Raw genomic sequence first — 14,236 nt, forward strand, 5'->3', positions numbered from 1 at the left:
GAGGTTACATAAATTATGGTACTTCCATGCAAATGAATATTGCTATGTAGCCAATAAAAGCCACAGTTTAGAGAGCTGTCTAAAGAAATGGGGAAATGTTCACAAAATATTGTTAAACAGAAAAAGAAAGCAAGCTATAAAACATTAAATACAACCTAAGAAGAATATTCTTCATAAAAGAGGGTGATACTTATTTACATATTACATTGCAGATTACTAGTTCCTACCCAATATCCATTCTCCCTGTCACCCATAGTAACAGAACCCCAACATGTAGGGGGTGGCAATGTGCCCATCTGAAAAAAACTGCATTTCCCCAGGTCACCTGTAGGTAGGGGTGGTCAATGAAGCATAAGTAAATTGTTGAGTGGAGGCTTCCAAAGCACTATTTAAAGAGCTTATTTCGCTAGAAGTACCCTTTACTTCTTCCTGAATGCAGGCGTCATGGCTAGAGCTCCAGCAGTCATCTTGTGACCAGGAGGGCTGTGGACGGGACTACTGTCTGCCATTGCAGTAAACAAAAAATGTTGCCCGCCATCCCAGTTCTACAAGGATCAAGCCATTAGCCACTGCAGCTGCCCACTGATGGTGCACCCTGAGAGGAATTCAGGATGGAGAAAAACAGGAAGTATTATCTGCTTTGGAGACTGGCCCAAAGATAGTTAAGATGCATTTCTAAGGAATAATTTCAATGAGCCCAAACTCTTGCATCTTCCCATATATTGAAAAGCACTCACATCATTAACCTGAGATGTCTGTTCTTTGTGATTAGCAGTCATCTTTTGATGTTCGACTGCATGGTTTTTTCCAGCAAAAAACTCCTACATGTTCTGGCTCCTCCCTGACCTCTTCGGAGCAGTTCCTCGGAGCTGTGTGAGAGACTGTCTCCGGGGCTCTCATCCTTAGTAAGATCCCCAAATAAAACTTAACTTGCAACTTTTAGGTTGTATGTTTTTCTTCAGTCTACAGGATGAAAGCCTCGCACTAAGGATGGCAAAGAGAGAGGGGCATTGGTCCTTGATACTATCTCGGACTTGCTGTAACATCCCTGAACTTAACATTATGTATGTGAAGAGCAAAATGTCTTTCTTTCATAATGTTAAACAATAAACAGCAGTGGCTTTTTTAAATGCACTATATTTCACATCTGTTTGTTACCTCAACTAACTGGTATAATGATACTGATACAACATATCTCATAGACACAAATGTGTGTGTGTGTGATAGACAGAAAGAGGGGGCGGGGAAGAGAAAGAGAGAGAGAGAGGGAAAGAGGGACAAAGTCACTGGGCACTGACCGGAGCAGGGGAACCCCCGTCTGCACAGCACTTGTGAGACTGGAAGACGTCCCTCCCCCTGAGGGAATCTCATGCTGGGCCTCTCACCTGTGGCAGAGCTGCATTGCCTCTGCAGCTGCGGTGGCCTCATCCAGCAGGGATGCATTAGCCATGTCCATGCCTGTGATGTCACACACCATGGTCTGGTAATTGAGTAAACTCTCCAGTCTCCCCTGAGACACCTCTGGCTGGTACGGAGTATACTGGGTGATCCTGTAAGGGACCCAAAACACTATGTCCAAACTGTGAATCCACTATTCAGAAAAAGCTCATGAAATACCTTCATTTTAGAATTCAGTATCTGAAAATTAAGTTTGCCTCTCTTGAGAATCATATAATACATCAATAAGCTTCCTTTTTGTCTTTTGTAAGGAAGCTCAGCATTAAATCATAGTAACAATATTATCCTTTGGGGATAATCAGTACTTACTTTTCTATCCCTCTAAATTACTTAATCTTACATTTCTATTTTAATGATCTTATTGTAAGTATGTTGTATTGTAAGTTGGCTCTTAAAATCAACTTGAGACTGCCTATGATATTATAAACAGAATAAAAAAAAAAAAAAAAAAGCTCACCACAACCACGGTTCACAATAGAAAAGTATCCAAGAATCTAATATCTAATACTCGAAACTTTTGGTTTTGGGGGAGAGGAGCTTTGTTTATACTAACCAGAAGTTCTATGTGCTTCTAAAAAATTAATAGAGGTCTATTTAAGAATTGTTGGGAATTCCCTGGCAGTCCAGTGGTTGGGACTCCGCACTTTCATTGCCAAGGGCCCGGGTTCAATCCCTGGTCAGGGAACTAGGATCCCACAAGACGCGTGGCACAGCCAAAAAAAAAAGAATTGTCACTATCCAGTTATTAAAAGTCTATGGGGCTTCCCTGGTGGCGCAGTGGTTGAGGGTCCGCCTGCCAATGCAGGGGACACGGGTTCGAGCCCTGGTCTGGGAGGATCCCGCGTGCCGCGGAGCGGCTGGGCCCGTGAGCCACAACTGCTGAGCTTGCGCGTCTGGAGCCTGTGCTCCGCAACAGGAGAGGCCGCGATGATGAGAGGCCCGCGCACCGCGATGAAGAGTGGCCCCCGCTCGGCGCAACTAGATAAAGCCCTCGCACAGAAACTAAGACCCAACACAGCCAAAAATAAATAAATAAATAAATAAATTTATTAAAAAAAAAAAAAAAAAAGTCTATGGAAGTAGTAAACTCCATACCTATCAAAATTCAAGAATACTAATGGTTAGAAGGCAGCGTAGACATGAATTCTAACCTTAAAATCCTCCAGTTATTAGCCAAAAATGTGCCTTTAGGTATGAGAGTTAACCCACTTAGTGACTTCATCACTTTTTTCATCCCTTCATTCATTCACTCATCCTACAAATATTTACTGCATGTCTACTAAGTGCCAAAAACTATGATAAGTTCTGGTGGCACATCATAAGCAAGATGGGTAACAGTCCCTGATCTCAAGGAAAATATATTGTAGTGGGGAAAAAGAGATAAAAAATACATAAAATCATTTCAGAGTGATAAATATTTTAAAGAAAATAAAATAAGAGGAGAGAGGGTGGCTGAGGACTTGGAAAGAGCTGCTATCTTTTCACCAAGAATCCATTCCTGTACTAACAAAGTGTGTCAGATTGGGGGCTATGCTCCCACATGAGATTAACACTGTTTCATATCTCTATTGTTTTCATTCTTCCAAGCCTGAAGAGTATTAGGAAAAAAAATTTTTTTCAACCCCTTTTCCTTCTCTCATGATCTGGTAATCACGTTCAGGATATTTCCACCTTTTTTTTTTCTTTTTTCTTTTCTGAAGGCTTTGAAATCAATGTCTTCTTACCTTTGAGGGGGAATAGAGTGGGGGAGATTGCCTTACCAAGCAGTACAATGTCAAGACTTTGAAATAATTTCCCTGAAACTTTCATTGGTATAGTTGTGTGTGTGTGTGTGTGTGTGTGTGTGTGTGTGTGTGTGTTTGTACAGCCGAGTATGTTTTTGCTTAAATTAATTCCTTGAACAGCCTGGCTTAGCAACTGTAAATCAGTCTGCCAAATTCTAAGCGGGTGGTGAACTGGAATAAATGAAGCACACAATACATAATGTAGACAAAGTAGAAAGGGCATCTCAGCAGAAATGGCACACAAAAGGCACAGGCAAGGGGCCACTGTGACCTCAGATCAGATAAGATCTTCATACACAGCATACTCTGCCACCACAAAGACATATGCTTAGATAGCCTGGCTAACACGAAATTTTCATTTTACTCACAATCGTTATTTGGCATACGGACAGACACACAAACTTATACACACACATACACAAACAAGCATGCATATGTATCAGCTAGCCCATGCAAAGAATTCATCACAGCACTGAACAGAATGTTGAAAAATGAGCAACAAAGTCTCTATTGAAAGGAAAATGATTAAATAATTAATTAATTAAATTAATTAATTAAATAGACAATATGCATATAATACTATGGATTGTGAAAATGATAAGTAAAAATATTTTCTGACATAGAAGACGCTCATGATACATTAATTTAAAAAGTAAAATGTAAAATACTACAATCCTGTTTTTGTAAATTTGTAAAAACGTGAACCAAAATGTAAACAGTGATTTTCTCTGGGTGGCAAGATTAACCATAATTTTTACTTTCTTTTTATTATATGTTCTAAATTTTAAAGACATTGGCTACCATTTATTAACCATCTTCTGTGTGTCAGGAACATGTCTACAACCTTTTTTTGCTGATTATGTGATGCATGCTCTTTGTAAAAAGTTGGAAAATTGAGATAACTACTGAGAAAATAAAATCACCCATAATCCCAGAACTCCAAGATAACAATAGTTAACATTTAGGTACATTTCTTTTCAGTCTTTTTTTCTTTTTCTTTTCCTGCTCATTTTTCTGTTGTGTTGTTTGCCCCTTTTCTTGTTAATTTGTGACTTTTCTATATACATTCTTTTTTTTTCTCTAGCTTTATTGAAGTATAATTCACTTATACTTAAGTATAATTCACTTAATATGTGTATATTAAAAGTGTACAACATGATGTTTTGATATACGTATACTTTGTGAAATGACTACCACAATCAGGTTAATTAATTTCAGTCTCTTTTTGACATCACAATCATATTTATACTTCAAAGTAAGATGGTACTCTGTATAAAGTTGCATCTCGATTTTTTTTCTGTTAACATTATTCCATGGACAATTTCTAATAACTTTAAATATTATTCAGAAATATGCATTTGATTGTTATGTGTTATTAAATCATTTATCATAATTTATTTAACAAATCCCCTCAAGTTGAACATCACTTTTGGTTTTTAAATATTAGAAATAGCATAACAGTGAACATCCTTATCTTTGTATTATTTCCTTAGGATAAATTCCTAGATTCCTATCTTTGTATTATTTCCTTAGGATAAATGCCCCTCAAGTTGAATATTACTTTTGGTTTTTAAATATTAGAAATAGCATAACAGTGAACATCCTTATCTTTGTATTATTTCCTTAGGATAAATCCCTAGATATGGAATTTCAAATCATAAGGTGTGTGATAATCAATTTCAAATCTTTCGGTACATATGCCATGTTTTTCTCTAGACAGTTCACACCATTCTGTATTCCCTTAAGTAACACAGTGATTCACAGGTTTCCCTGTATCTTCACCAATGCTAAGTATTAAGAAGCTCTGGGTGTCAACCTAAATTCTCTAATTTATTACCTGTGAACTGGGACAAGTCACTAAACCTCTCCCTGCCAATTTCTCTTGGCCATCAATGGAGATAACATCACCCATATCAGATATTATCTTAACACTCAAGTCCAATTAACATACATAAAGCATTTTGGAAATGGTAAAGTCCTTCCCAAATGCTGGTTGTTTTGAAACGTTTTTATCCTCTGTTCGGGTCTTAGAAATTTTTTTTTAAACACTCATAGACTTCTCCCAAAGGATCTATTCATACTTCTATTCAGATATTATTAGATATTTCTACTTGGAAACAATTTCTTTCTGGAAATTCATCACATCCCATGTCAGCATCACATTCCCTATCCTTCTTCCAACCAGATCGCCAAACAAGGTAGTTTCTTTTCTTAAATATTCTTATTCCTTCAAAGTTACCACTATCATGCCAATTCTCAAGGTAAAAACTCCAGATTTTTTTAGGCCCAAATGATGACCAATTGCCATTAGTCTTCCTTCCGACGTCCTATATCCACCCCTTTGTTGCCTTACTAGCCTAGCACGGTGCTTAAAATAGGAAATTATCTAATATTTCTGGTGCAAATGCATGTGTTTGACTTTCCTGCTCAAATGGGGATGGCTCCCCAGTTACCTGCAAGAAAAAGCCCCAAACCTCCCAAACACAGTCCTTCATACCTGAGACCATGCTATTCCTTTGCTCACAGACTTTGGGATTTAATATTCCCCCTCCCTTGTTCAGCCTTTCTCTCCTTGCTCAAAGTCCAAGCTTAGGCTGATGCTAATTAGCACTGCTAAAAGGAGAGAGCTTTAAAACTTTTCTTGCAGAGATGACAAATACATGATCCTACTTCTTTTACTTGTAAACTTCTTTTATAATCCACACTTTTTTTTTTACACTAATAAACAGACATAAATGGTCTTAAAAATCATCTATTAATGGACACGTATTGGTGAGTCTCAAGCCTGGAGATACTAAACAAACCCTCATTTCAGGAGAAAAATGCTAGCACAGGGCCTGCCATCCTGCATAAAAGGGTTTAGTTGCCTCAGGCAAAACAGTGATCAAGAAAATGTCCGTAATCTACAATTTCTATGTTCCAACTGATATTTAACGCAATTGATTTCTGTTCCTAGATATATTTTAATATTAAAACCCAAAAAGTATCTGCATATCCAAGAAGGCATTCTGTTCCGCTCAAAAAGGATGCATGATATATTCAACATGGCATTAACATTTATTCCAAAATAATCAGTATTCTCTACGATTTTAACCAAAAAAGGCGTGGGGGAGTTGCAGGAAGACAAACATTCATGAGATTCTCTCATTTAATCCCAGTGCCAACATTACACAAAGCAGAAATAGTCACAAGGGAAATGTAAGTGTTTTGATATTAGTTAACTGATATTATCAGCAATAGAAAATTTCAAAAAGTAGACCCCATAAAATATATTCTAGGCCTAATGTAAATCTTCTTGTAAGAGCCCAAATGTTTGTATTCTCTGGAGGCTATGTTACCCATTTATTTTCACCTCACGTCACCAGAATTTGTTGGTTCCATCTCTATGGCAACCATTCAGAAGGGTGATAATGTGAAGTCTACCCACGCTCATGTGCACAGCCCTCCCTATCAGGGCTGGCAAGGGCCAGTATCACCCTCTGTTTCAGATCAGCTTTCGGAGAATGCAAAGGAACAATACTTAAAATGCACCCCAAAACCAGAACTGAAAAGCAAAGAACAACACTGTCTCCCTCTCAAAACTCTGGTGGATCCTAAAAGTAAATGAACATATCCACTCACAGCCAGGAAGCAATATGGTGAATATTCTGTGCGGCCACCAAGAGCGAAGACAGCTGGCCAGTATTCAGACGGCTGGAATGCTGCAGCCCATTCATGTACTTAGGAGGCTTGTTTTGTAAGAAGGAGGAGACAGGCCATTTGCTTTTGAAATCAAACTTGGAGTTTACCATCCAAACTTTTACCAATACCCCAGGGGAAAAGAAGCCCTCAGCAATACAAATACCTTCACACGTGTTCACACACACACAAACACACACACACACACAAAGCAGAAAAACTACTTCTTTGACAGTTCATTCCTGTTCTCCTATTAATAAAGAAATGGAGCATACTGAAACCAAAAGCAATGCAGGAGTGATTAGGCCAACAGATCTGGCTTCTATAATGATGAGACGTGAATCACTGAATCTAGGACAAACACCCTCACCAATCAGGACTACCTTTGCACTTATGCAAAAGCAGACAAACGATGCAAAGGCGCTGTGCCTCCCACCCAGTCTAACCTATGCCCTGAGCTACACACATGTCTTGGTCCTCAGACCTACAGGTCTGGGCTTTAGGCACCAGATGAAGGCCCGCTGTGCTGATGGCCCAACACATATTCACTCACAGACTCAAACACACAGAAACCGCTATGTTTGTTTGACTGTAAGTTCAAACAGAGTGTAAGTTCAGAGTGTAAGTTCACATATGGTAAGTAGTCAAAACAGTACATCTATTCCTAGTACTAAGAACACCTTGTGCAAAGTTTAAAATTACGTAGGGTATCAGGTTTACTCTCTAAAATGTCAAAATTGTCAACGTTTGTAATCTTAGATGGGGCTGCATGTTTCTCTGTGTGTTTGTGTGTGTGTGTGTGTGTGTGTGTGTTTTAGAGGTGACTAGATGTTTTAAAGGGAGAATGAGGGAGTGGGGAGGGGAATGAGCAGGGACTCAGTAGAGTCTGGGAAATGAAAATTTACAAAAACAGGAAGGGGGCCGCCCACATGAAACCCATCTAGGTTTGCTAACTGGTGCTCATAGAAGTTAGGCTCCTCCTAGATGATGGTACTGGTCATGCAGGGAATTAAAGGTAAGTAAAAACAGGGCTTCAAACGTGAAATATTATGTCAGAAACGATACTGTGACCAATTTAAAGGAAGGATATTTCTATGCAGAAAAAAAACGTTCTTAAGCTCCCCAAATATTCCAAAGATATTTATGTTTATTGTTTTAAATTGAAATAGAAAAATTGCATTAGATAGATACAATGTTTGTATTTTAGTGATTCCAGAGTTTAGCTCCAATGTGTGTACCTTAAAATATAAGTATCTGTGATCAAATTTTATGGAAATTTTAATCCTTATTACCTTAAATACTTCTCCAGTAGAAGATGAAACCTGAATTATTTCCCATGCTATGCTCAGGTATAAATTTTGTTTCTAAGAAGCAAAGGAAGTTCATTACCACCAGTAATAAGTTTAACTTTGAGAAGCAAGGGAAGTTTGCTTAAAGAGATAGCATTTAAAAAATCACTTTCTGATGAATTATTTAAAAATACTAAACCAACATTTGATAATATCCCTATTTTCAAAATAAATCTGCCAAAACGGAATCATAATGACTATGTGCTCCTCATTATAATTTACCTCATTATAATTTATAATACTCTTACATAGAATAAAATCATCAATTTCAGGGGGGCAAACGTGATTGCTACAAGCTCCAGAAATGTGTAATTTGTAAGAAAACTGTATTCCCATGAAATCAAAACACCTGTATCTCTTACCAAATTTTGAACTGTTTAAATATCATACTTTATTATCTGCTATTCTGATTGAGCAAGAATAATGAAGCTCAAAGGATGACAAAATTAGGTTTTATGATATAATAAAATATGTATTATTATTGTTAAAAAAAAAAAAAAAAAAGAAGTTAGGCTCCTACCCAACCTCAGAAGCTGGGAGACACGGACCCCATCTTCAGGAGTTGACTAGAACAAACAGTAAATTTGGGGGGTAGCTTTGAGTCTTCTCAGGCAGGCACTTACTTCTGTTTTTGAGGAAAAAAATGGACTAACAGCTGTCTCAATAGTCTGTCATAGGATGGCAGGTGGACAGCTTCTTATATGAGGCGATTATACTGAAATGAGAATTTTGGTCATTTGATTCAAATTAACTCTGATAGAATTTTATTAAATAAAACCTATTTTTAAAACAGATGTGAAGTGTTCAGCAAATGTTTAAGATATATTGCTGTGGAGCACGTGCTTAGTATTTCAAAGGAGGCAATTCCGTGCTTTCCCATGGGGGGGGGTCCACATTCCCTTTACTAAAGCTGATTTTTTTTCTATATGCTAACCTAAAAGATAGTCTCTGCATCTTGCTATAAATACCTTGGAATTGCAGAGGCAATCACTTTGTCCTTGCATAATAATGGTCCTACTAAAAATTAAATCTACCTCGTACACCAACCAACTTAAAACAAAAAAAAAAATCACCCAGGAAGTATCAAAGCCTTCCCAGGCTTGGTTTGTTTCTATGCTAGAGATGGTAAGTGCACACATTCCTTTGGAGATAAGGTTATCAGTTGAAATAAAGTTTCAATTCAAAGATGCTGGTGTATACAATGGCACTGATCCAAAAACAAGAGAAAGAAAGGCCCAGGGGTCCCCATCTTTCCTCCTCCATAGTCAGACAATATTTCCCAGTGGGCAGAAGAAGCAGATGCTCTGATCTGCTCTCAGGCACCTTTGAAGCCACGGTCTTTGCCCGTTAAGAAGTACCCAAGGTGTTTTCTGGTTTAGTGTATACTAGGACGTGAACCTCTGTTTCCTTCTTTCTATCATACAGCAAACAGGAATGGAAAAGCAAGATAGCATGGAAGTTTTCCTCAAGTGCTGGAGAAACATTTTCATTTTGTGCAACCTGTGGCCGCCAGAGTGGGCAGGGACAAGAACACCCCCTACCCCACCCCCTAGGGGACTAGGAATGAGTCACCTGATAGGTGAGGTGGAGGCAGAACAAGTAACAGCATTAACAGCTCAGGCTTGTCTTTGATTGTTTCTAGAAGAGCCTGTTCACAGAATACACATGTTCTCTTTCTCTACAAAGTGCTAAGTAATAAAGCGAACATTTTCATCTCCATCTACCTGATACAACGTCTTCTTTTTTCAGTTGGTCATAAACCCAGAATATTGGTTTGGGGCAGGGGGCAGGGGAGGGGGGTATAATTAACTGTAGCTCCTAAAATCCTGAGAGAAGACAATGGACCAAGATTTTGACTCACTGAGTAATCTCAAATCCTAGTGTCTCCAAAGAATAAAGCCCTGAATCTGCCCACCTGCAGGTTTGATATCTTGCTCAAAAACGCTCACTGATAACAAACACGGAGTCAGCAAGAGGAAGAGATGCCCAGCATCCACAATTCTGAGCTCTAGATTATTTTATGGGAATAAAAGTGGAAAGAAGCTTCTAAGTCCTCTACATTTGAGTAAGGAAATCTCCCAAGCCAGAGAAAGCCAGGTAGGTTCCTGCAGGTTACGGATAGCACTAGAGTATGGGTGTCAGTGGGCAAGTTCTGAGGCTTTGGGGGGTGGGGACACAGAAAGAGTCATGCAAAACAAATCACAGCACTCCTGTTTTTCATCAAGAAATACATTACCATCCTGAGTTCTCCAGTAAGTTCCGCAAAATTGTCTGTGGCACTGAGCAGTTATAATAGCCCATGCCAATATATGATCTCCAGATCTGGTTCTTGCTGGAAATGGCATGCAGCGTTGCAAGGATTTCATTTTCACCTGATTGTGGGAAAGAGAGAAATGTTACAGAGAGAAAATGTCTCAAAAGAGAGCTCTAGTTATAGTTTAAAGCCCTAGTTTTGTTTGAATATTGACATGAGGAGAACAGCTATATGGAAAATATAAGAATCATCCGCTCAGCAACACTAAGTACTAGATGCAGGAACCTGAAACATCCCCAAACAGCACTCAGTTACTTCTCAAGGTTGGTTCCTCATAATTTTTTTTGGCTCTTCTTTTTTTGGCTTTGTCAGAATTTCCCAGTTTTGATACCTGCCTCATTCCAGTTTTCTTCTGTGCCTTTACATGTTTTATTTACACCAAATAAAAATTCTGTTCTTAGTAAAATATTTTTCCTTTTATTTTTTTTGGGGGGAAGGGTTAATTTATTTTATTTATTTTTGGCCACGTTGGGTCTTTGTTGCTGCACATGGGCTTTCTCTAGTTGCAGCGAGTGGGGGCTTCTCTTCGTTGCAGCACGCGGGCTTCTCACTGCGGTGGCTTCTCTTGTTGCGGAGCATGGGCTCTAGGCGCGCGGGCTTCAGTAGTTGTGGCTCGGGGGCTCTCGAGCGCAGGCTCAGTAGTTGTGGTGCATGGGCTTAGTTGCTCCGCGGCATGTGGGATCTTCCTGGACCAGGGCCTGAACCCATGTCCCCTGCATTGGCAGACGGATTCTCAACCACTGCGCCACCAGGGAAGCCCTGTTTTCCCTTTTAAATTGCCTTATACCAATAGTTGGTATGTCTTAAATAACACATGACCTACATTATTCTCTAAAATTGCCGTGCTAATTCTGACACTTTTTCCTGTGTGTCACTGAAAGGGCTACTTATAAAAGGCCCTTCACTCAACCAAGAAAATATCAGTTATAATAAAAGACCCAGGACTTCCCTGGTGGCGCAGTGGTTAAGAATCCGCCTGCCAACGCAGGGGACATGGGTTCGAGCCCTGGTCCAGGAAGATCCCACACGCCACGGAGCAACTAAGCCCGTGCGCCACAACGACGGAGCCTGCGCTCTAGAGCCCACGAGCCACAACTACTGAAGCCCGTGCACCTAGAGCCCGTGCTCCTCAACAAGAGAAACCACTGCAATGAGAAGCCCGCGCACCACAACAAAGAGTAGCCCCCGCTCGCCGCAACTAGAGAAAGCCCGCGTGCAGCAACGAAGACCCAACGCAGCCAAAAATAAAAAATATAAATAAATAAATAAATTTATAAAAAAAAATAATAATAATAATAAAAGACCCACATGCAGGGGGTTTTTTATATTTATTTATTTTCCTTATTTTTTCCCCCTTTGGTTTTATTTTTGGCTGTGTCAGGTCTTAGCTGCAGCACATGGGATTTTCGTTTCGTCATGAGGCATGCGGGATCTTTCATTACAGTGCACAGGCTCTTTGTTGTGGCTCATGGGCTTTTCTCTAGTTGTGGCACTCAGGCTTCTCTCTAGTTGTTGCGTGCGGGTTTCCTCTTCCCTAGTTGTGGCGTGCAGGCTCCAGGGCGCGTGGGCTCTGTTGTTTGCGGCACACAGGCTCTCTCACTGAGGCGCGTGAGCTCAATATTTGTGGTGCCCGGGCTTAGCTGCCCTGCGGCATGTGGGATCTTAGTTCCCTGACCAGGGATCGAACCTGCGTCCCCTGCACTGGAAGGCGGATTCTTCACCACTGGACCACCAGGAAAGTCTTGACCAGCATTTTCATTAAGGAACTAGGTAATTAAGGAGGAATTATAAAAGTCTTCGGATGCAGATGAGACCCTATTTTGGGTCATGCATGTAATAACAGCATCTGACATTTTGAGCACTTACTCTTTGCCAGGAATTGTACCAAATGCTTTCCACATCGCTTTGGAAACTAAGGCTTGAAGAGAACCACTCACCTAAGGCTACACGGTTTTAAATTAGCTACCCAGACTAACTCCAGCTTCCACACTTTCCTGAATGGGCCAGATTTTGAACTGCTACATGTATAGCACTTATACTGAAAGATACTTTCTAGATACAAATGACCTTACCTGGTTCTTTCTCTGCCCCTCTGCGTATAGTTAGATCATGCTACTAAAATTTAACTGAGATTTAACTACTTAGGCAAATGTCTGCCCCCTTTAAGATCTTACAGACTCAGGGACTTCCCTGGTGGTCCAGTGGTAAAGAATCCACCTTCCAATGCAGGGGATGCAGGTTCAATTCCTGGTTGGGGGACTAAGATCCCACATGCCACGGGGCAAGTAAGCCCGCGTGCCACAACTACTGAGCCCGCGCGCCTCAACTAGAGCCCGTGAGCCACAAACTACAGAGCCCACGTGCTCTGGACCCTGTGTACCACAACTACAGAGCCCGTGCGCCACAACTAGAGACAGAAAACCCACACGCCACAACTAGAGAGAAGCCCGCGTGCCACAACAAAAGATCCCACATGCCTCAACAAAGACCCGACATAGCCAAAAAAAAAAAAAAAAATTAGGGACTCAGTCACTAAATCTTGGAATTGATTGATTTTATTGTTACAGATCTAGGTACAACAATCTCTAAAATGGCAAACTGGCTAGGAAGATGCTTCAGGATGTTTTAATTCTACTGAACTCTGTGACTGTTATTCTCATTAATCCTTCTTTATCTTCATTGAAAACACTGTCACCTTCCATCCTACCTCCCACCCCACTTGCTTTCACAGTAAATAAATTCACAAGAGATGTGTCATTTCGCCAGACTAGGCTAACAAAAGAGAGGAGTAAGTATCAGTTTACAAGTATCGGTTTCATGAGTAAATACAACCCTACTGCCTTATGATGGACAATCTTGCCTTCTTCCATGGAAAACTTAGGAACTATAGGTGAAAGTACAATAAAACAATATCTGAGGAGATAACGCAAGTACAGCATCCTTAGGAACAATCATGCAAGAAATCCAATCACTTCCCAAAGTCTTCTTAGGGCAGAGTGATTAAGAAGCCCAGTAGGAGGGGAAATTAGCAGTGCCTGGCCCACACCCAATTCAGCAAGGCCAGCTTCAATCAAGATCCTGTGCAAGACGGACAGGTCCCTGTTCCATATTATGCCATGAGGACAAAAGGTCCAGCTCTCAAATGAGAACAGTCTTTGAAGGACTTTGTCAAATTAAGAGTTTAACCTTTGAGAGTCATAGAGTATTGAGTAATACGATTTTTTTTCTACATTACAGAAAGATAATTCTATTGGTAGTGTGGATAGGTCAGAGAGGAGACTCTGGAAACAGGGGGATATGGTAAGAGGCCAGCACAATAGTCCAGGAGGGAGATGGTCCAGGGAGTGTTATGGGTTAAAGGGTTAAACTGTATCCTCTAAAGAGATACATTGAACTCCTAACCCCAGGTACCTAAACAAGTACATAAAACATCAGTGGCTGCTACGAGAGATGTTGATATTTACCTGGAGACCCTAAACTCTCAACTAGAATGGTGGAGGAACCTGATTCTTCCTTTTGCGAGAAAACCCATTCTCTCATACCTCCCAGCAGGGCTGAGGATGTTAGTGCAAGTTTGTGTGCCCAGTGAAAGAGCTTCAGTTAGAGCCCAGTTCCTTTCTCGTCCATTCTGCAGCCTATCCTGTCCATATGCC

At 40.2% G+C, this 14,236-nt stretch overlaps 1 protein-coding gene across 2 annotated transcripts in view; it reads right to left on the reverse strand.

Annotated features, from left to right (window-relative positions):
• The window catches only part of GLDC (glycine decarboxylase), a 98,858-nt gene that overhangs the window by 67,556 nt on the left and 17,066 nt on the right, over positions 1-14,236 (reverse strand). For both annotated transcript variants that reach the window (XM_068552020.1, XM_068552019.1), the window contains exons 3-4: positions 10,506-10,641; positions 1,386-1,550 (exon numbers count right to left, since the gene is read on the reverse strand). In XM_068552020.1, the coding sequence (XP_068408121.1) occupies positions 1,386-1,550; positions 10,506-10,641 (301 nt within the window). The remainder of the gene's footprint in view (positions 1-1,385; positions 1,551-10,505; positions 10,642-14,236) is intronic.

This window comes from Eschrichtius robustus, chromosome 10 (genome assembly GCF_028021215.1).
Source record: "Eschrichtius robustus isolate mEscRob2 chromosome 10, mEscRob2.pri, whole genome shotgun sequence".
In the NCBI taxonomy this organism is placed as follows: domain Eukaryota; kingdom Metazoa; phylum Chordata; class Mammalia; order Artiodactyla; family Eschrichtiidae; genus Eschrichtius; species Eschrichtius robustus.